Source organism: Carassius carassius, chromosome 7 (assembly GCF_963082965.1).
Source record: "Carassius carassius chromosome 7, fCarCar2.1, whole genome shotgun sequence".
Lineage (NCBI taxonomy): Eukaryota > Metazoa > Chordata > Actinopteri > Cypriniformes > Cyprinidae > Carassius > Carassius carassius.
The window spans coordinates 10,364,750-10,387,595 of record NC_081761.1 but is presented as its reverse complement, the minus strand read 5'-3'; the positions used below and the strand labels follow the sequence as shown (position 1 = coordinate 10,387,595).

The 22,846-nt window shown below is 35.7% G+C and overlaps 1 protein-coding gene across 1 annotated transcript in view; it reads right to left on the bottom strand.

The window, feature by feature from the left end:
• Positions 1-11,520: 11,520 nt before the first annotated feature.
• LOC132143511 (tumor suppressor candidate 3) overlaps positions 11,521-22,846 on the bottom strand; it is a 96,770-nt gene continuing 85,444 nt past the window's right edge. The window contains exons 9-10 of the mRNA XM_059553780.1: positions 21,258-21,348; positions 11,521-11,658 (exon numbers count right to left, since the gene is read on the bottom strand). Of these exons, the coding sequence (XP_059409763.1) occupies positions 11,643-11,658; positions 21,258-21,348 (107 nt within the window). The 3' untranslated portion in view covers positions 11,521-11,642. The remainder of the gene's footprint in view (positions 11,659-21,257; positions 21,349-22,846) is intronic.

The following is a 22,846-nucleotide window of genomic DNA, read 5'->3' as shown; positions in this document are numbered from 1 at the left end:
GTATAAGATTCATGCTACACTTTAACACATGCTATGCAATTTGTTGATATATTCCTATACAAAACATTCAGATTTGACTTGCCTTTATTGATCTTTCTTATTATGTTACCATTATTGTGGATCAAATAGAGGCATATAGATGGAAAGAGTCATGCAAAGACAGAAACAGAGAAGACTATGTTCAGGTATATAGTGATTTTCCAGAATTTATGGTTCATGCTGGAATTTAACAAGTATATACTGTTTTTTTTATGTATTCATATAAAACTGTGAGATAACTTACCTTTTATTACTGTCATAAACATTTTTCACCAAGTTTGCAATTGTGACAGCTCAAACCATGGCATGTTGAGAAAGAATCATACAAAGAAAGAAAGAGACAAGAACAAATAAGATTAATGATGCACATTAACATACGTTAATGCAGTTTTTAATGTATTCATATGCTACACGTTTTCTAAATTAGCTAACCCTTTATTGATGTCTTTCTTACCACTTACCTTCATGGCAGTAACATGAATATGGAAAGAAACAGAACGTTCAAGAGATTATTTTCAAAAAGATCTGAAGGTGTATCTTTTATTATTTTTAAATTAACGTTAGTAAGCTTCGCTGTATTAATATGTAGAGATTTTACCTTTACAAATAGATCTTGTTTATCCTAGTCAAACACACCATTCAAAAGGACTACAGTACTGCCATAAAATAAGTCCATGGCATTAAAAAAAAGTACGAGAACCTACAACTTTTGAAGGCCGTATTCTTATTTTGTTGACTTGTTACCATAGCGACGGTGACTGAGTGAAAATCAAAGATGGCGACGTCGTCCAAAACGCAAAACTGCACTAAACGATTCGTTCAAGAATCAGAATGGTTCAAGTGGATCTCAAGTCATCAAAACTAATTGAAATAAGAATTTTGTGTCTCGGTAAGTATGTTTGTTTATGAGTCAATGTTTAACTTACATAGAAAGCTATTTTAGGGGACGTTTAACATTTCACAGAAAGGCTCTTGTTTTCCTTCTCAACGAATTCACAAATAATGTTATTCTCCTTCGTTCGTTGCTCATTATATATAACCTAATGTAGTGGTGTGCGGTGGTTTTCTGAAATGACAAGGCAAATGACTTTTTTTTTTTTTTTTTAGTTTTCTTTATCAAATAAATTCATGTTCCAGTCACATTTTATTGGTTAAACAAACATTACTTACACTTATCAGACAAAGAAAATACATATATTTTGTATTTTAAATATTATATTTTAAATAATATATTTTCTTTTATTTATTTAAAGACATGAATCTATTCGAAACTTAAAAAAAAAATATTTATTTATTTTGGATCATCAGTCATCAAACCTGTAAAAATTGGTCACAGACACGGAGATTTTAAACTAAACGAAGTTTACTCTCTAAAAGCTCCTACAGATCATGTTTTCAGGCCATTTCAATTCTTATTTTGAGTAACAAGTGTGAGTTGTTTACTTTTTTCAAATTAGTCTTCCAGTTACAGTATATTATTCATTCAATCCCTAACACAAGAGGTGGGATTTAGCGCATGAACCAATCATAGACGAACATAACCAGTCATATCCAATCAAATCGCAATGGAAGCGTTGTATCCACTGACGTGACTTTCCCCCATTCATTCCGTTTAAAGTCAATGGGATGTAGGATGAAATGTACAGTGTGTCCTCAGTAAGTTTACCTGTTGGTGTCGCTGTTGGACATTGTTACTTTATAACAATTAGTGACTTTTATACTTGTAAGCGTTTGTTTGTTTAGTATTTTTACTAATACCGATTATATTCTCATCCGATATTTTTGAGGAGACACTGCCTCCCTTGCTTTATATTCTGTAATTTACGTAGGCTATAAAATACATAGGCCTAGTGAAAAATGTGCATACGACATAAAGTAATTTAAATAAATGTAAAATAATAATAATAATAATATAAAAACATTTATTTTAAGACACTGTGATTGGAAAAATAAGATAGTTTTCTTTCCTTTTGGGCAGGATTTGAGTCTGTTTTGGGCTGGAACCTTTTGGGCAGGATTTGAGTCTGTTTTGGGCTGGAAATTCATCAGGGACCTGACAACCCTGCTACAATGCATGCCATGGGTAACTAAGAATATTTTTGTTTGTGATATTGCATCATACCACTAGTTGTCAGTACAAGTTCAAGGCAGCTGCAGTATCGCCCAGTGCAACATTAAAAAAAGAAAGAAAAAAGGTAACATTTTGGTTGTCTCAATATATGTAAATGTAACATTTTGGTAGTCTTAATATATGCAAACTGCATAACATTGATTCCTATGCATACATGTTTGAAATATAAACTTCTGAAAATTTAACAAAATCCAAATGTCCTGCATGCAATGCATGCACAAATAATGTTAGATACAGTAAATGAATGTTACAGTGGTTTTTGGCAGCTCATGCGGCATCCATCGGCGTGTGTATAGGAAAACAGCCCAAGACATGAGCCTTTTTCTCCTGTTGTTTGAGATGGGGTCAGAATCAATGTTCTTGCAGAACTTCTTGTACCTTCCTATTGAATCAGACACAGCGGATGAAGGCAGCGGCAGTGAAGATCGATCAGTCTGAGTCAGTAGGTAACAAACTTTCCCATCTGCAGAGAAACGTGTCTCTGAAATGAACTCATGAATGATAGTAGGCGTCAATTAGCATGTTAAATTCTCAATTATGCACATCTGCAAATTTAGCAAAGGTGTGAACCGTGTGAAATTCATTTCATGCATGAATGACAAACAACTCCGCTTTTCACAAGCTGTTAGATGCTAATGTTTGCCTTGTGGATTTACAGCGGATTTAATACAGTAGTGAATAGCATATAAGGCTACATTTCTATTGAGCTTTGAAGCCCTCCGGGAAGCAGATATCTTTTTTTTTTTTTTTTTTTTTTTTATTATTTATGAGTTTTTTGCCTTTATCGGATAGTGTAAAGAGACAGCAAAATTGATTTGCAAGGGAAGGAGAATAGGATTGGGATATAATGTATACTAAATCTGAACCAGCATCCATGTAAGCATTCCTGACAGCAGAGGGTCAAGCCTTATTTTCTGGGATCTCAAAATGATACTATCTTTGATGCCTTCGGTGATGTCTGGCCTTTATTACATGACCTGGTAGATCTAAATGTCACTGTCTGAGTGAATACTGTACATTCAACACTATAGGTCTAGGTATTTGTATAGTGCTTTTCACAGTAAATATAATTTCAAAGCAGTTTAAAAGATTAGATTACTATATTGTGATATGATTCATTGCCTTGATAGACAATTACCAAATTTGTGGTACAACATTTTGGTCATATTGCCAACCTTGAAGTGTTTTCATTAGGGAGATGATAGAAAGTTATTTCATAATTCTTATATATCACTCGTGAATGATATCAATTATAATTATAAAGAATAATTCAGATTAATTCAGTGATTCATTATGTTTCTGAAGGTTACATCATTATCAGTCTTGTTTTAATATTATTAACATAATATTTATTACTATTTTGAATTCGTTTTTATTTTTATATTTTCAGTTTTTATTAGTTTTGATGTTTTTTTTCTTCTTCAAAAAATATATATTTTGCTTTATTTTTTTATTCATTTTAAGTAATTGTATTGCTTCAGATTAAGCTAATTTTAGTAGATGCCATCTAAAATTTGGATAAAAAGTCAGTTGACAAAGCCAGTTTCTTGAGGAGCCTTCTTCATAAGTGTAAGTAAACATTATTTGTTTGCAAATGAAGTGATTGCATTTGAAATACTGTTGCTTTAAATGAAGATGGATATCTCTAATCCATAATATCCACTATTAAATTTCAATTTTCCATTTATTTTAGTATTCATAAAGACACACATTCTATATCACAAGTATCCAAAATTCATTCACTGATTATATATATATATATATAAAATATATATATATATATGTTCATTTTAATTTTAGTATTTTTTTGTGCTTTTTTCAAATATTTCTATTTAGCTTTTATTTTTTAATTTTTTTAAAGCTTAAGCTTTACATCTAATATTTATTTTATTTTAGCTTTGTATCAATTACTGAACTTTTTTTGTGACAACAAGGTAGTGTCTTTTGGCTCATTTGAAATGGTGAACGTCGCTCTCTCTCTATATATATAGATGATACGGGTGGATGACTCCTTAATTCTTAAAGGGTTAGTTCACCCAAATATGAAAATTAGCTTGTGTTTTACTCACCCCCGACGCACCCTAGGTGCATATGACTTACTTCTTTCAGACGAATCCAGTCGGAGTTATATTAAAATTGTCCTTGCCATTCCAAGCTCTATCATTGCAGTCAGTGGGTGTTACAGTTGAACAGTCCATAAGTCATCAAATAAAGCACACACATTCATAATAAAATGTTCCTCACACAGCTCTGGGGGGTGAATAAAGGCATCCAGTAGTGAATCCATGCATTTTTGTCAGAAAAATATCCATATTTCAAACGTAATAAACATTTCTCTCACTTGCGTTATCTGTCATCCGCGTTAGCCGTTCCAGCGGATGTCGTAGTACGTCCGCATTGCATGATCAGTGATGAACGCAGTGAGAGAACAAAAAAAAAAGAAAAAGAGACTTTGGAAAGAAAATTGTCAGAGGATTTTGATATAAACCAAGTGGAGGCTGATTTTCCTTTGCTAAAGTAAGGAAACTTTGCTTCCTTTGCTCCTATAAGCAATCTTGAGAGAGTAGCATATCTTAGAGACGCACACACATGCTGTACATGCATACTACGACATCCGTCGGAACGGCTTCTGACTATAACAAATAAAGGAAGTTAAAGAAAGTGTTTATTACGTTTGAAATAAGGATATTTTTCTTAAAAAAAAATGCATGCATTCACTACAGAACGCCTTTATTCACACCTCGAAGCAATGTGCAGCAAGTTTTATTATGAATGTGCACGCTTTATTTGATGACTTGTGGACTCTTCAACTGTAACACCATCTGACTGCAATGATACAGCTTGGAATAGCCAGGCAAATTTTTTATATATAACTGACTGGATTCGTCTGAAAGAAGAAAAACATACACAGATAGGGTGCTTCGAGGATGAGTAAAACACAAGCTAATTTGCAATTTTGGGTGAACTAACCCTCTAAGGACCAGCAATTGACACAAGCTGAAGCAAACATTCACATTATTTGTTTGCCAGTTAAGTGGATGCATTTGGAATAATGTTGCATTTACATAAAGATTATCCAATTTATCTACTATTAAATGTCCATTCACTTCAGTGTTCATAAAGACAATTTCAAAAATGCACATTCTATAAATTCACACTGTAGGACTGCAAACCATATTCACACACTTCTGTATTTCAAACAGTGGAGCCTAGTGTAATACCAAGTTTAAAGGGGGTCAGGACTGAAACTCTTACTCTTTCTTTTCTGCTTCATTGCACCAGTCCAACTCCATTTCCCTTCATACCAGCATTTATTATAATGACTGGCTCAGACGAGGTCTGTTTTTGTTTCTTGGCATGCAGGTGGGTGGCTATACATTCTCAAGGGTACAATTTATCCTGGCACACAAGGCTTTGGTTTTTCCCAGTGAGGTCATGTTGTTTTCTTAGATCTGAGAAAGTAATCTCCCTTTGTTTCTCTTCTATATGCAATTCCATTCGATCATGTGGAAAACTGGGCTCAGAAGTGACAGCTACGGGAAATAGATGCAAATAACAGTCTTGAATCATTCGAGTTTTTCAGGCATTCTGTCACTGCGGTGACTCCTTGCCTTCCCAACAGGTCCCATGATGTGTGTGTGTCATTAGGACTGCCTATTAAACATGTCATCACAATGGCACCACTAGAGCAGCCTGTCTCTTTGGTTATCACTGAAGCAAATCCACACTAAGACTGTGTGAAGGGGTCCCTCAGCTCAGCGAACACTACTGACTGCATCATATTCAGCTGCCATTAGCATTAGTCTCCAAAGACACAGGCTGCCGATGCCTTTTACAAAGAACACATATTAATTTTAAATAATTACTAATCTGTCTATTTTATTTTGTGTGCTAAAACTGTGTGGGTGAATTTAATCAATCAAATGCAGCTAACTCATACTGACTTGGGACGTTTTTGGTATCAAGTCAAACGCTATTTAAAACATCATCTGTACACATTTAGGTCTTTCGGCAAGGAAAACATCTAGTAGTCCAATGGAGTGCTTTAATGTACCATATTTTAAATGAAGGGGAGAATAAATATTTCCCCCAGAGACTCATTGGATCATGAAAGTAGTTTGTTCTGGCTAAGCACTTTAATTAATTAATGATTAATTAGTGTTGATTTAACACTAAATTGAATCCAGATTTGGAAGTGAGGCCCTCTCATTGATTTTTATAACTCCTGGCCTTCATTGTGTGTGAGAGAGAAAGAGAGAAAGTGAGAGACAAAACAGGGAAGTGTTTTATTAATTATGTGAAAACTGTCAATATTAGGTAATTTAGCAGTTAAGTTTGTAAATATAATTCAGATAATCAGTTTATGAGAAGATGTTACACTACAGTATAAGTGGTAATTATATACGTATCATAGACATTTTATGCTAATTCTATCATTCGTTAAGAGGCCACACTTGTGTTGTCAAAACAAACCAAGAGTATATACTAATTTTATGTTTGGAATGAACATATTTAAAAAAAAAAATTTTCTTTAATAATTAGTATTCTGAGGTGATTTCATATTTCTTAAAGCAATATTTACATGTAAATTATGGATATATGAAATAATAATAATAAAAAAAACATTTCATACTATTTTTGAATTCAGTACAGTATGAGTAAAAAAAAAATATAGCCAATGTGCCATTTTGTGTTCATGAAAAAAAAAAAAAAAATGTCAGTGTAACACTTGATGCCTGTATATCCCTATACCCAAGACCTTGTATTCCCTATTTGTCTAGAACAGTGTTTTCTTGCATAATTACTCATTTTATTAAATTCTTAGAATTTGCTCTGTTACAGTTTCACCAGTTAAATTATGTTGTGAAATGTTTGTGACTACATGGGGTCTATTTTTTTTTTCACAACATAAATTACACCTTACAGCGTTAAAGATACTGTGCATTTTACTAATTTGCTAACAGGTTGGCAAATAAGAACTCTCCAAATTGTCAAATTGCAGTAGTTTTAGTCCTTAGTTAGCAACTTAAAAATTCATGTTTGAAGTATGAAATGCATGAAACAAAAATGTGAAAATCTGTTCAAGTAATGTTCAGAATAGGCATTATTTTATAACATAAATCACGAAACATCATTAGGCAGTTCCCGAGGGAACCCATGGCTTAAAACCCCCCCCCCCCTTTTTTTTGTAGGTTTTAATACTGAAAACTGAACTGCTTTATAAATAAATGTAGTTTTGCTCAGAGCCTGGTTTATTATAACTTGGAAGTCCAGCAAATCAACAGTTAGCCAAGGGTCTCAGCATCTGAAGTCCTGTATGATTTGGGGAAGTGTGTGCATGCGTGTGTACCTATGTAATTACACTCTTTGAAAATTCAAAACATCTTGTTATATGTGGTGTAAGAAGGGTAATATATAAATAAAAAACAAGCTTTGCAATTAAATGTTACTTCCTCAAGTTATTTTCGGAGGACATGAGAGGGAAATGCAAATTGTGTTTATGAGTCCCGCAATTGTATTTTTTTTTAAATCCAGTTATCCCCTTGAGGATAAGTACTGAAAGTAAGATGACAGTGTGCTGGCAGCTATTAGAGTTTCATCCTGAGAATTCCTCTTTGCTGTGTGACACCACATACTGTGACAGAATTAAACCGTAATGAGTTAATATCTTTGTGGGTTTTACTGAGGTTATGAATCACCTGCATCATAATGCTCCTGTGATGCAACGTCCATGTCTGAACCAGGTACGACTTGATTAAGGGATGTGGGATAATCCTCTTGAAACCTATTTGACATTAAGGGCCATTCACACTGACAGGTGCTGTGTAGCTACTCAACTGTGGTATCACATGAGCTCCACCTTCTGCTTCCATTGGTACAGTAGTTACTACATGTAATTGCTCTTTTATGTACAATTTAATACTCATTGCAAATAAACAACTTTTGGTTGCTTTACCATAGCAAACCACTGTTCCTTTTTTTTTAGGCGGTTTAGCATTCAACTATAACTGATGGTAAATTATCTGCACTTTCATTGGTTGGTGTATTGCTACTACTATTAGAGCGACAACCACCAACACTTTCTCCACACACATCGACTTCATTTTTTTCTCTCTAGGGTTCTTTTTAATACAAGCATGACCAAAATCAAACGTCACCAAATGATGACCTAAAACTGATGTAAAATTCTGAATGAGTCGTGACTTTTTGCACTCATATTTGTCTTAAATTATTGACAATAAATACTCATTATAATAACACTAATATTAACAATAATATATCTTACAATAATAATACATCTTCCACACAGAGTAAATGACGACAAAATGATAATATCCCTTTTAAAAGATTCATTCTCTAAAAAATAATATTTCACGCAGTGTTGCATGTATTAGGCTATTTATTTATTTCTAAAAACAGCTCCAGAGAAGACAAATGATTTGAAACTGTAAACTTGCATCACACCTCATTAAAGCTTCCCGTCATCAGTGGAAACATCAGCTTAACCTGCATGTGTTGATGTGTCCACTCACTCTGTCACCTTTGTCTTCTGTCTGTTCAACTACCTTCAAAATCCATCCTTTGAAGTACACTGGGCCAGCAAATAGAGAAAGACACTGAGGGAATGGGGAGGGAGTTGCTTAAAGGCATCAGAGAATGGGAAGAAAAAGAAAAGGGGGGAGAAAAAAAGAACAAATTGAATTGCCATCTCTTCTCTACTCAAATGAAGGATGGAGTGGTGGCCACTAATGTCCTTCGACAGCTAAAGAGGAATTACTGCCAGCTTGAATTTTCTCAGTTGTAATGCTGCTGTTGGTTCTGATTTGATGCCAAATACCCTCTTTTCATATTTGCTCGGAGCTACTAATTCAACTGAGCGTCAACAACAGCACTGCCATCATCACTATAATGTCTAGCTGTGCAGCACCATGTGCTTACGTTTGTGTGGCACGTGATAAATGGACTTACTGTGGATTATAAATCATTATAAACGCATACAAATAATAATGTCTCTATTAAATCGATTTCCAAAAAAATAAACCGCACAGCATGTGGATTAGCAAACATTTTTAATGTTTTGATCACTATGCTCAACTAATTCATTTTGTTAATTGAGATTTTAGCATAGTATTAGCACATCTGAAGTAAACATTTTTATGCTCTTAAAGGGATAGTTCACTCTCAAATTAAATTTTGGTGTGTTTTAGCTTACCTCAAGGACATCCAAGATGTAGGTTTCTTCGTTTCCTCAGTATTTTCCATTTTGATATTTTTAGGTCCAACCGTTCTTGTCTGTGACTCACATAATGGATGTCTATGGTCACCACCTCAAAGAGCATGCACAGAAGAGTCAAAATTAAACAATTCCCCATCGTAAGTACACATTGATGACCTAAGACACGAAACGAGCGGATTGTGTAAGAAAACGAACAGTATTTATATAGTTTTTACCTCTTGTACACAACCACGTCCAACTGATCTTAGTGCGTGATTGCTTCCCGATGTGACGAGCGCGCGCGCTCTGGCTTATTAGTCTGCGCAATCGCGGAAAGCGCCCTGGAAGCGATCTCTCGCGCGTGTACATCACTCATTGTTTAAACTTACTGCCTATGGTTGACACAGAATTCGGAAGTATTACCTTTCACTGTGAAGATCTAAACATATTTAGACGTACAGGAAATTGCAATGGAAGACGATTTCAATATATCCATAGACAACGTTGAATTTTTTTCACAACCATATTTATTTGAAACAGAATACACAGACCAAGTACTCAGGAGCGATCCGCTGCAGCAGCACGTCTTCAAGCCTCAGAGACAGAGATCTCTTCAAAATTGGTGGTGTTTTAGTAGCAAGTGTTGTGAGATGCCAACAGAAGTGGAGAGCATATGTTGTCACGAATGGAACAGCTACAAGACATTGACAGTATCGCATCACACACCTGCCTGATTGAAGATCCTGAGTTTTCTCTGCTGTTGAGACCCAGCGTTTTGCACGTTGTGTTTAGTTTGCCACGTATAAACTGGAGGCGACGTCCAATGCCAGAGGGACCCAATGACACGCTGTCAATAGAGTGAGTAATGTGTTGTATTTTTATTATAAACGCAACGAGTATAGGGTGCATTATAAACATTAATTTATTACAATTACTGCATTATATTTCAGACAGTGCAGATGGTGGCGTAGCGTGTGGTAAACAATGAGTGATGTGCATGCGCGAGAGATCGCTTCCGGCGGTTTCCGCGTTTGCGCAGACTAAGCCAGAGCGCGCGCGCACGTCACATCGGGAAGCACTCGCGAACTCAGATCAGTTGGACGTGGTTGTGTACAAGAGGTAAAAACGATATAAATACTGTTCGTTTTCTTACACAAACCGCTCGTTTCGTGTATTAGGTCATCAATGTGTACTTATGATGGGGAATTGTTTAATTTTGACTCCTCTGTGCATGCTCTTTGAGGTGGTGACCATAGACATCCATTATGTGAGTCACAGACAAGAACGGTTGGACCTAAAAATATCAAAATGGGAAATACTGAGGAAACAAAGAAACCTACATCTTGGATGTCATTGAGGTAAGCTAAAACATATCAAAATTTAATTTGAGAGTGAACTATCCCTTTAACACAAAAAGGCTTCTTAGGTGGCGTTACAGACGTCAGATGGTGAGATAAATTATTTGAGCTTACAAGCACTAATTAAATGTTCTTTGACAACCAATAAAACAAACAAACAAACAAAAAAAGTTTTAATGAAGTAAAATTCCAATAAATGTGTATTAGAAGATTCAGGGCAGGGTTGACATTATTGTCTATGATGACAGCTAATTTAGATTACATCCTTTAAGGAAATCTTTGCTTCCAAGAAAAATGTCATGGACGTTATCACCCAGTTCTCTTTTTTTGAAGTTAAATAAATATGTTAGGTCCGACATTGGAACGAATTTAATTGGATCGGTGGTAGCTGAGTTGGTTTTAATAAAGAAGATTATAAACCCCTTCCACGACCTACCCAAAATAAAAGGGGAAAAAAATCTAATATTTGAATATTCCTTCACATATTCAAACAGGAAAGAAAGCGAGTGATAAGGAGAGAGAAAAAAAAAAGACTGAAGGGGACAAAAATAGGACACAATCTGCTGAGGCGCGCGCAACGGTCTAAAGAGATGTATCATAAATGGCAATAACAAATAACAGCCACACACACGTACAGATGAACGCATTAACACTCTCACGTATGCTTTTATTCTTTCAGGATACAATCCCCAATTTGCAATTAAAAATGAAAACTGGTCATATAAGCAAGAAAACGTTTCATTTGACTTCAATTGATGCACACACGCTCACAGACAGTGGGTAATAGTTTAGTTTATTTATCTTAGGTTACACATGCAGTTTGTTACAGTCAAACTGTAGTTGAATTCATACACGAAGCCCCAGAAGAATGGCAGCTTTTTTCTTCCACGACATGACCTTATTTAATCAGGAAGCTGAAAAATAGTAAGAAGGAAAAAGAGAAGAGTGTCAATGATTAAATGTTTGCTTACTGGAAGTGACATCATCTAATCATTATGAGAAGATTTCTTTAGACTGAAAAAGGTCATTCACTGGAGTCTACAATTACCAAGCAACCACAGTCACTGTACATTTAAATGCATTTTATTTGATTCAATTTGATGTAAATGAACACTACATCAAGTAAAAGGAATGTTCCAGTTACAATATATCTCAGTGCTTTTAAAGGAATCTGTTATGTAAACAAAATATTCTTGTTTACTTCTATTCACTGACTCATTTTTCATTCAGTGAAGCATGTGAAGACTTTGATAGCTTTTCTTTCCTCCAAACACTTGACTATATAGCAAAATATCCTTGATTCGACTTGCTTAACAAACTAAGTTAAAGGGATATTTCACCCAAAAATGAAAATTTGATTTTTATCTGCTTACCCCCAGGGCATCCAAAATGTAGGTGACTTTATTTCTTCAGTAGAAAAAACAAACAAATATTTTTAACACAAATCGTTGCAGTCTGTCAGTCTTATAATGAAAGTGGATGGGAATTACGGCTAAAACATTAATAAAAAAAAAAAAAAGAAAAAAAAAAACCTACAAAAAAAAAAATAAAAAATACACAATCGGCAATGTGCGAACTGTTAGAACTCTCCTGAGAATGCGCTCAGGAGGGACGCACACAGGAGAGATCTAATAGTTCGGACATTGCGTGAATCAGAGGAAAAAAAAAATGACATTAATACCGTTCAGTTTCTTGCACAGTCTTTACACATCAATGTATCATCACAAGACGCAGCGTTTAATTTGGTTTTGTTTTATTGTATGTTTTAGCCGAGATTCCCATCCACTTCCATTATAAGACTGACAGACTGCAACGGTTTGTGTTAAAAATCTTGGTTTGTGTTCTACTGAAGAAACAAGTCACCTACATCTTGGATGCCCTGGGAGTAAGCAGATAAACATCAAATTTTCATTTTTGGGTGAACTATCCCTTTTACTTAAGTAAAAAATAATTTAATTTTGATTTGTTGTAATTTTGGGGGGAATCATGATGCACACTATTTGTTGAAATTTGTTGAAATTTTATTGTTGAGGATAACCCCTTGAGATGAGACATCTCGTTTATGAGGGGGTCCTCAAACTACCTGTTAAACTTATATATAACCAAATTAAACCCTATGTCTTGTGACGATAGATTGATGTGTAAAGACACAAAACAATCGGTCTGTGCAAGAAACTGAACAGTATTCATGTGCTTTTTTTTACCTCTGATTCACACAATTTCTGAACTGTTAGAACTCTTCTGTGTGTGTCCCTCCTGAAAGCGTTCTCAGGAGTGTGTACCTTTTTTTTTACTTTTTTCTTTTTTTTATGTTTTAGACGTAATTCCCATCCACTTTCTTTATAAGACTGACAGACTGCAACGTGTTAAAAATCTTAGTTTTTTTTTCTACTGAAGAAATAAAGTCCCTTAGATCTTGGATCCTTGATTCGCAAGTCGAATCAAGGATATTTGCTATATAGTCAGTGTTTGGAGGAAAAAAAGCCATCAAAGTCTTTCACTGAATGAAAAAATAAAAAAATAAAAATAATAATAATATATGTATATTTTTTTTTAGGGGTGCTCCGATCAAGATCGGCCGATCGTTAATGCGCATCTCGTCAGTAAATCCTGTTCTCTATTCAGCAGTAAATTCCATCAGGGGCGTGATTTCACATAGAGCAGCTGTTACTACACAGAGCCATTGTTAACTGAGAAGATGCGCAAATCCACATTCATTTTCAGCGTTTATTTGCGCATCTTCTCTGATAACAACGGCTCTGTGTAGTAACAGCTGCTCTATGTGAAATCACGGCCATGATGGAATTAACCTCTGATTAGAGAATCGGCTTTACTGACGAGATGCGCATTAACGATCGGCCGATTGTGATCGGAGCACCCCTATTATATATGTATATATATATATATATATATATATATATATATATATACACACATTACAGACCAAAAGTTTGGAAACATTACTATTTTTAATGTTTTTGAAAGAAGTTTCTTCTGCTCATCAAGCCTGCATTTATTTGATCAAAAATACAGAAAAAACAGTAATATTGTGAAATATTATTACAACTTAAAATAATAGTTTTCTATTTGAATATACTTTAAAAAAAATAATTTATTCCTGTGATGCAAAGCTGAATTTTCAGTTTCATTACTCCAGCCTTCAGTGTCACATGTAACATCCAGTCTATCACATGATCATTTAGAAATCATTCTAATATTCTGATTTATTATTGGAAACAGTTCTGTTGTCTAATATATTTGATGAATAAAAGGTTAAAAAGAACTGCATTTATTCAAAATAAAAAAAAAGTATTTTCTTTACTATCACTTTTTATCAATTTAACACATCCTTGCTGAATAAAAAGTATTGATTTTATTTTAAAAAAAGAAAGAAAAACAATTACTGACCCCAAATTACTGACCAGTAGTGTATATTGTTATTACAAAATATTTATATTTTAAAAACATAGCTTCTTCTTTTTTTTTTTTTTTTTACTTTTTATTCAAAGTATCCTAAAAAAGTATCACATGTTCTGAAAAAATATTAAGCAGCAGAACTGTTTCCAACTTTGATAATGAATCATCATATTAGAATGATTTCTAAAGGATCATGTGATAATGATCCTAAAAATTCAGCTTTGCATCACAGAAATAAATGATAATTTAAAGTATAATAAATTTAAAAACAATTATTTTAAATTGTAATAATATATCACAATATTACATTTTTTTCTGTATTTTTGATCAAATAAATGCAGGCTTTAGGGGCCGAAGAAACTTCTTTCAAAAACATTAAAAATAGTAATGTTTCCAAACTTTTCGTCTGTACTGTATATACACACACACACACACACACACGGTTATAATTTAAATTGGTTATTGATTATAACTGAAATAAGAATAACTGAACAAATCCATTAGCAAGTCAATGAATGAATCAGTAAGTGATAAATCTTTGCATATGGGATCAAATGATTCAAATCAGTTAATCAAAATCACTGTCTCTGCTGTTTCATATTTCCATAGCAACAATAGTAATACATTTTTACCTTACAAAAAAATTGTAATTTACAGAAATGCACATTTGTGTTATGTCTATGGGATCAGCGACCATTTAAATGTGTGAATGTGCATCTATAGTAATAGTTTGTTTAAATAATAATAGTTTGTTTAAAAAAAAGCTTATTCTAACAAAAATAATAATTGTTCATTGTTTGAACTGTAAAGTTGACCAAATTACCATTTAGCAGTTCAAGGTAGATGAAACTGAAGTTTATTACTGATATAATTCATCTTGAAGTATGTTCCATTTAAACAGTACTTTGCAAATAGGAATAACTTAGGGTGTATATGAAGTGGATCATATATCTTTTACTAGCTTAACCTTTAATTGTTTAATTCAGTGCTGAAGATTTGTCTGGTAAACCTTAAACTAATTGTTCCTGCAGAAATTAAAAATAAATAAAGGAATCTATAGATAAATAAATACATGTTATAAAAGGAAAATAAATAAAGAAATGATGCGATAAAAACAAAAATAGTTCATTTGTAATAAAATTTAATCCTGAATTTATATTTAAAAAAAGTCCTTTTCCTTTATGTACTTATTTTACATTTATTTTTATTCTTTTAAACTTTTATTTACATATAATTTAATTCATTTGTATATGTAATATTATTTATTTATTTATTTTTAAATGTATTTATTTATGCATTTATTTATTATATGTATTTATTTATTACCACAAGTATTTATTTCCAGATTTATTTATTCATTTATTTCTTTTTACTTTTCCGTGTGCAACATGGAAATGAGGAAGGCGGTCCTTGCGGATCGCCGGTGAATCATTGGTTGAGAGCTCACGCAGACGCATCAGATTTCCGAGTGTGTTGTGCCCATGTTTTTATACAGTCTATTGTTGTGCCAGATCAACTGGAGAGATCCAGTACATTTTCACAGAATCACAGTATTATTTCTAATTATTTTATAGCGACCGAATTCAGTTACTTATCCTCATAGTTACATAATTAAGCCCAGAACCATCAACATCGTTGATGATTTTTTGGGTTGATGACGCCTCTAGAGACTCGTTAGAGGTTTAAGGCTTGTCTTCAGTTTGTAATCACAGAGAAAAGATTCCCCAAAACATTGTGAGCATAAGTTTATCATAAAACCAGTTGCACTAAATGTCTCTACAGTCTACTCAGGCTTTTTGGAAACGCGACCCACTGGCATAAACTTGGCTTGGCGCTAGACGCTCGATATTCGTAAGTAAACATACAGCAAGTTGAACAAGAAGAAGCAGAGTTGGGAGAAAGAAAAAAGATGTTAAAATCTCGAAAAGGTTGTGGGATTTATAGGGATATGCTAAATAGGGATGCCAATCTAGCCATGGGGGTCACAGTCCAGTGACTTCTGTGCCGGTCCCAAGCCTGGATAAATAGAGAGGGTTGCGTCAGGAAGGGCATCCGGCATAAAACATTGCCAAATTTAACCATGCGAATCATCAGTACGAATAGCATACCGGATCGGTCGAGGCCCGGGTTAACAACGACTGCCATTGGCGCCGTTGACCTACAGGGTGCTGGTGGAAATTGGGCTACTGTTGGTCGAAAAAGTAGAGGAGGGAGGAGAGTGCACAGACAGAGAAGAGGAAAGGTAAGAGTGTAGGACTGAGAATAGGAACTCTAAATGTTGGTACCATGACAGGGAAAGGTAGAGAGCTGGCTGATATGATGGAGAGAAGGAAGGTGGATATACTGTGTGTACAGGAGACAAGGTGGAAGGGTAGCAAGGCTCATAGTATAGGAGCAGGATTCAAGCTGTTTTATTATGGTGTGGATAGTAAGAGAAATGGGGTAGGTGTGGTCCTGAAGGAGGAGTTTGTGAGGAATGTCCTGGAGGTGAAGAGAGTGTCAGACAGAGTGATGAGTCTGAAGTTTGTGATGAGATTGAGATTGAAGGGGTGATGTTGAATGTTGTTAGTGGTTATGCCCCACAGGTAGGTTGTGAGTTAGAGGAGAAAGAGAGATTCTGGAATGAATTAGAAGAGGTGATGGAGAGTATTCCCACGGGTGAGAGAGTGGTGATAGTAGCGGATTTTAATGGACATGTTGGTGAGGGGAACAGAGGTGATGAGGAGGTGATGGGCAAGTTTGGAGTTAAGAAAAGGAACCTTGAAGGACAGATGATAGTGGACTATGCTAAGAGGATGGACATGGCTGTGGTCAACACTTATTTTCAGAAGAGGGAGGAGCATAGGGTGACTTACAAGAGTGGAGGTAGGAGAACACAGGTAGACTACATCCTATGTAGAAGAGGCAATCTGAAAGAGATTAGTGACTGTAAAGTGGTAGTTGGAGAGAGTGTAGCCAGACAGCATAGGATGGTGGTGTGTAAGATTACTTTGTTGGTCTGTAAGAAGAAGAGGTCAAAGATAGAGAAGAAAACCAAGTGGTGGAAGCTGAAAAAGGAGGAATGTTGTGAGGAATTTAGACAGAAGTTGAGACAGGCTCTGGGTGGTCAGGTAGTGCTGCCAGATGACTGGGAAACTACAGCAGAAAGTAATCAGGGAGACAGGGAGAAAGGTGCTGGGTGTGTCATCCGGAAGGAGGAAAGAAGATAAGGAGACTTGGTGGTGGAATGAAGAAGTACAGGATAGTATCCAGAGTAAGAGGTTAGCCAAGAAGAAGTGGGACATGGACAGGACTGAAGAGAATAGACAGGAATACAAGGAGTTACAGTGAAGAGTGAAGAGGGAGGTGTCTAAGGCCAAGCAGAAGGCATATGACGAGTTGTACACTAGGTTAGACACTAGAGAAGGAGAGAAGGACTTGTACAGGTTAGCTAGGCAGAGGGATCAAGATGGGAAGGATGTGCAGCAAGTTAGAGTTATTAAGGATAGAGATTGAAGGGTGCTCACAAGTGCGGAGAGTGTACAGAGGAGATGGAAGGAGTACTTTGAAGAGCTGATGAATGAGGAAAATGAGAGGGAAAAAAAGAGTAGAAGGGGTGAACTCTGTGGAACAGAAAGTAGATAAGATTAGAAAGGATGAAGTCAGGAAAGCTTTGAAGAGGATGAAAAGTGGAAAGGCAGTTGGTCCTGACGACATCCCGGTGGAGGTCTGGAAGTGTCTAGGAGAGGTAGCTGTGGAATTTTTGACTAGTTTGTTCAACAGGGTTTTAGAGAGTGAGAGGATGCCTGAGGAATGGAGAAGAAGTGTGTTAGTGCCGATCTTTAAGAATAAGGGTGATGTGCAGAGTTGCAGCAACTATAGGGGGATAAAGTTGATGAGCCATACAATGAAGCTATGGGAAAGAGTAGTGGAAGCTAAGTTAAGGAAGGTAGTGGATATTTGTGAGCAGCAGTATGGCTTCATGCCCAGAAAGAGCACAACAGATGCAATTTTTGCTCTGAGAATTTTGATGGAGAAGTATAGGGATGGTCAGAGGGAGTTGCACTGTGTGTTTGTAGACTTGGAGAAAGCGTATGACACGGTGCCAAGAGAAGAGCTGTGGTACTGTATGAGGAAGTCAGGAGTAGCAGAGAAGTATGTCAGAGTGGTGCAGGACATGCATGAGAGGAGCAGGACAGTGGTGAGGTGTGCTGTAGGTAAGATAGAGGAGTTCAAAGTGGAGGTGGGACTGCATCAGGGATCGGCTCTTAGCCCCTTCCTGTTTGCTATAGTGCTGGACCAGTTGTCAAAGGAGGTCAGACAGGAGTCTCCTTGGACAATGATGTTTGCAGATGACATTGTGATCTGTAGTGAGAGCAGGGAGCAGGTGGAGGTTTGTGCTGGAGAGAAGAGGAATGAAAGTCAGTCGTAGTAAGACTGAGTACATGTGTGTGAATGAAATGGAGGGAAGTGGAACAGGAAGGTTACAGGGTGAAGAGGTTAAGAAGGTACAGGAATTTAAGTACTTGGGGTCAACAGTCCAGAGTAATGGAGAGTGTGCAAATGAGGTAAAGAAGCGAGTGCAGGCAGGTTGGAATGGGTGGAGAAAGGTGTCGGGAGTTCTGTGTGATAGGAAAATATCAGCAAGAATCAAGGGGAAGGTGTACAGGACAGTGGTGAGACCAGCTATGCTGTATGGTTTAGAGACAGTGGCACTGAGGAAGAGACAGGAATCAGAGCTAGAGGTAGCAGAGCTGAAAATGTTGAGGTTCTCTTTGGGAGTGACAAGATTGGACAGGATTAGGAACGAGTACATCAGAGGGACAGCTCATGTTGGATGTTTGGGGGACAAAGTTAGGTAGGCCAGATTAAGATGGTTTGGACATGTTCAGAGGAGGGAGAGTGAGTATATTGGTAGGAGAATGTTGGACATGGAGCTGCCAGGCAGGAGGCAAAGAGGAAGACCAAAGAGGAGGTATATAGATGGAATTAATGAGGATTTGAAGCTAGTGGGTGCAAGTGTGGAGGATGCAGAAGATAGGGATAGGTGGATAGAGATGATTCGCTGTGGCGACCCCTGAAGGGAAAAGCCGAAAGAAGAAGAAGAAGCTAAATAGGGATGCCAGGGACCGGTATGTGGACAAAATCGGCACTACTAATGATTTGGATCCATATGAAATTCCGAACAAAGAGTGGAGTAACGACGACGACTTGCTGACGCACTTTTGCATTACAGATGTCTTCGGCTACCCTGTTTGTTTTGTGAGTGCCTACACTTCAGAATAGTTCTGAAGCTATAAGTCATTGGAGTCTCATGTACAGTTCACAAATAGATGGGTTCAGGAGCTGCCAATCTTAGAACCGGAACAGCGGCAAACAGTATACAGTAATCCGGTAAGCTGCGCTCTACCTAGCTGCTAGTTTAGTAACCGTTAGTGCTAACAACCATTCACACATGGACTTTTAACTATGTGTTTCAAAAGTGTAGTTAGTAGCTGTCAACCCTCCCGTTTTTTCCGGGGTTCTCTATTTGAGCTCTCTTCCCGCTGTCTTCCCGTTTTAGTATTTTCCTGTAAAATATCCCGTTAGCCCCTCCATCAGACCTGTCAAGTCTCTGTGCTGTTGTCCTGTTGCTACTCCTTGCCCTTCCAGCGAAACAGATGTTTTTAAAGCATAGTTTTGCTTATTTGAAAGCAACCGTAGCGTGATGTTGGGCTTTTTAAGATAGCGTGGTTGTTGTGAGATCACGATTTCATGCCAATCTGTAACTAAAGTCACGTTAGACCTAGCTTCACAAATCGCTTAACGTTAGTTAATGCAGCAGTTTTGTAGTATGTTATTTTTGTAGTACGAATGTTTGCTGTCAGCAGAGGGATAGCAACAAAAAGATGAATGTTGAAATTTCCCGTATTTTGGATGAGTAACCCGAAAAATTTCTCTTATTTTCAATGTTGACTTAAGCTATATAAATGAATATTCAGATGTTATGGTCTCCGTGGTCGTGCCTCCAAGCAGGAAAGCGGTGGAAAGTTAATCCACTCTCATTTTATTTTCCCCATGGCGATTATGTGTTGCGCTATTACACCCCACAATACAGCAACAGTTTACCATGGTTGAAATATATTTTTAATAAATCAAATTAAGACACACGGCTGAGAGGGAGTACGTCTAAACACTGCGCAGTAGTCCGAGTAGCAGTAAAGGAGGCCATCAACATGTCAGCCACGCCAAGTAATGATGTTGCGATGCCCAAGCCCTATATCAAGCCAACTTTATGCCATTGGGTCGTGTTTCCAAAAAGCATTTTGAGACTGAGTAGACCCTAGAGACCTTACCTATAACTGGTTTACGATAAACTTATGCTCACAGTGTTTTTGGGAGTGAAGATTTTCTCTGTGATTGCAAAATGAACACGCCATAGAAACATCCAAGTGTCTAGAGGCGTCATCAACTTAGACCATTGACGATGTTGATGGTTCCGGGCTTAATGATGTAACTATGAGGATAAGTAACTGAATTCAGTCGCTATTAAATAATTCAACATAATAAATGGGAATCTGTGAAAATATCAGTTGATCTGCCTCGTCCAACTCTCAAACTCCGATCTCTATTATTAATTTAATCTGATGTGTCTGCGTGAGCTCTCAACCAATGATTTACCGGCGATCCACAAGGACCGCCTCCCTCATGTTGCACATGGAAAAGTAAAAATAAATAAATGAATAAATAAATCTGGAAATAAATACACGTGGGAATAAATAAATACAATAAATAAATAAATGCATGAATAAATACATTTAAAAAATAAATACATAATTAAATTTAAAAATGAATGAAAGTAAAAGTAAATAAAAGTTAAAAAATATTAACAATAAATGTAAAATAAATACATAAAGGAAAAAAAGTAATTTAAAATATAATTCTGGATTAAATTTTATTTCAAATTAACTTTTTTTTTATCACAGAATTTATTTATTTATTTTTAATTTCTGCAGGTTTGGTCCACCATAGTGATGCATTTAAATCTATCGTAAAATTATATTACAAGAACACATACTTAAGTGCAGCAAGAGTGAGTTTGAACAGTAATAGATCTTACCTTAAAGGTAAATCTTACCTGTAAGGATAACCATGATATTTTGATCTGAAGATGGACAGAAGAAAGCTAAAGAAGAACACCACTAAACCAAGTCCAACAAGACAGATAACTGTTAAAGACAGAGCAACAAAAGCACAGTGAGTGTCACTCTCTTAATGAGCTAAATAATGCTTACATTGATCAAACTTAATTAGTATGCTGAAATGGTATTCTATAATGGGATTAAGCCGTTGGTGAAAATCACTTTTCATGAACTTTGATCTAAGAGCTAATCCCAAACAGCCATCTTAAATTAAGCCATTACTAATGAATGAAACAATAATCGCTACTTAAATGCTTATACAACATGCTGAGTAAGCTGTTTTGTCCCTCAGATGAGATAGTGCCCAAAATTTAATAACGTGTTAAATCACATTATAAGGTGATTTTAAAGATTAGTCAATGAAGCCATAAACATTGCACTATTGAGGAGTGAGAGAGAGAGAGAGAGAGAGAGAGAGAGAGAGAGAGAGAGAGAGAGAGAGAGAGAAACATCTGATTTCATCAAGGGAAATAAAACAAATCATCTATAATACTGCATGTTGCCACATGTAAAGTCACTTTCATGTATGCACTGCTATGACAAATGCAATAATTAATGCATCCAAGAAAGTCAGGAAATCGCATCTTCAGCCATTTTTTAGATTGTGATGAATTACTCTGATTGGGCATTAAATCATGTTTTTAAAAATCTGGTTGTAAAATCATAACCTACATTTATTAAGTTTATAAAATCGAATTGACGTTGTATTTGTTTAATAGATTCATAGAAACTCAACAAATCTATTTTCAAATTACTTTAAAGAGCCATCTTATCAAAAACGGTTTAAGTTTTGAGGTGGCTAAATAGTTCTCAATAGTATAATGTGCATAGGTTGGACAACATATTGTGAACACTCTTTATTCCTGGGTTAATATGAAAAAAAAAGTGTTGCGTTTTTTTGTTTTGTTAACACTTATTTTTGGAACACAGATTCACAATTAAAAGAGATAGTTCACCCAAAAAATTAAATTCTGTCATCATTTACTCACACTCATGTCGTTCCAAACCTGTAAGAGTTGCTTTCTTATGTCTTATGAAGATATTTTGAAGATTGTTGGTACTGTAATCAGATGGAAGTCAATGGCAACCACCAGCTGCTTGGTTACCAGCATTCTTTAAAAATATCTTACACGTTCAACAAGCAACTCAAACAGGTTTAGAACAACATGAGAGTGAGTAAATGATGACATAATTTTCATTTTTCAGTGAATCCTTTTAACTAAGGGTTTTCCATCAATAAACTTCCAATTTGCTGCTTATTAATAGTTTGTAAGGTACTGTAGATAAATGTGAAGTAGGATTAACGGATCTAGATTACGGTCATGCAGAATAAGGCATTAATATGTGCTTTATATGTACTAATAAACAGCCAATATACAGTAGTAATGAATGCTAATAAGCAACTAGTTAAAAGTGCATTATGTTCCCTAAGCCAAAGTGTTAATTTATTTATTTATTTTCTTATTTTTGTCTTATCCCCCGGTTTCATACACAAGGCTTAAGATTAGTCCCAGACTAAAATGCA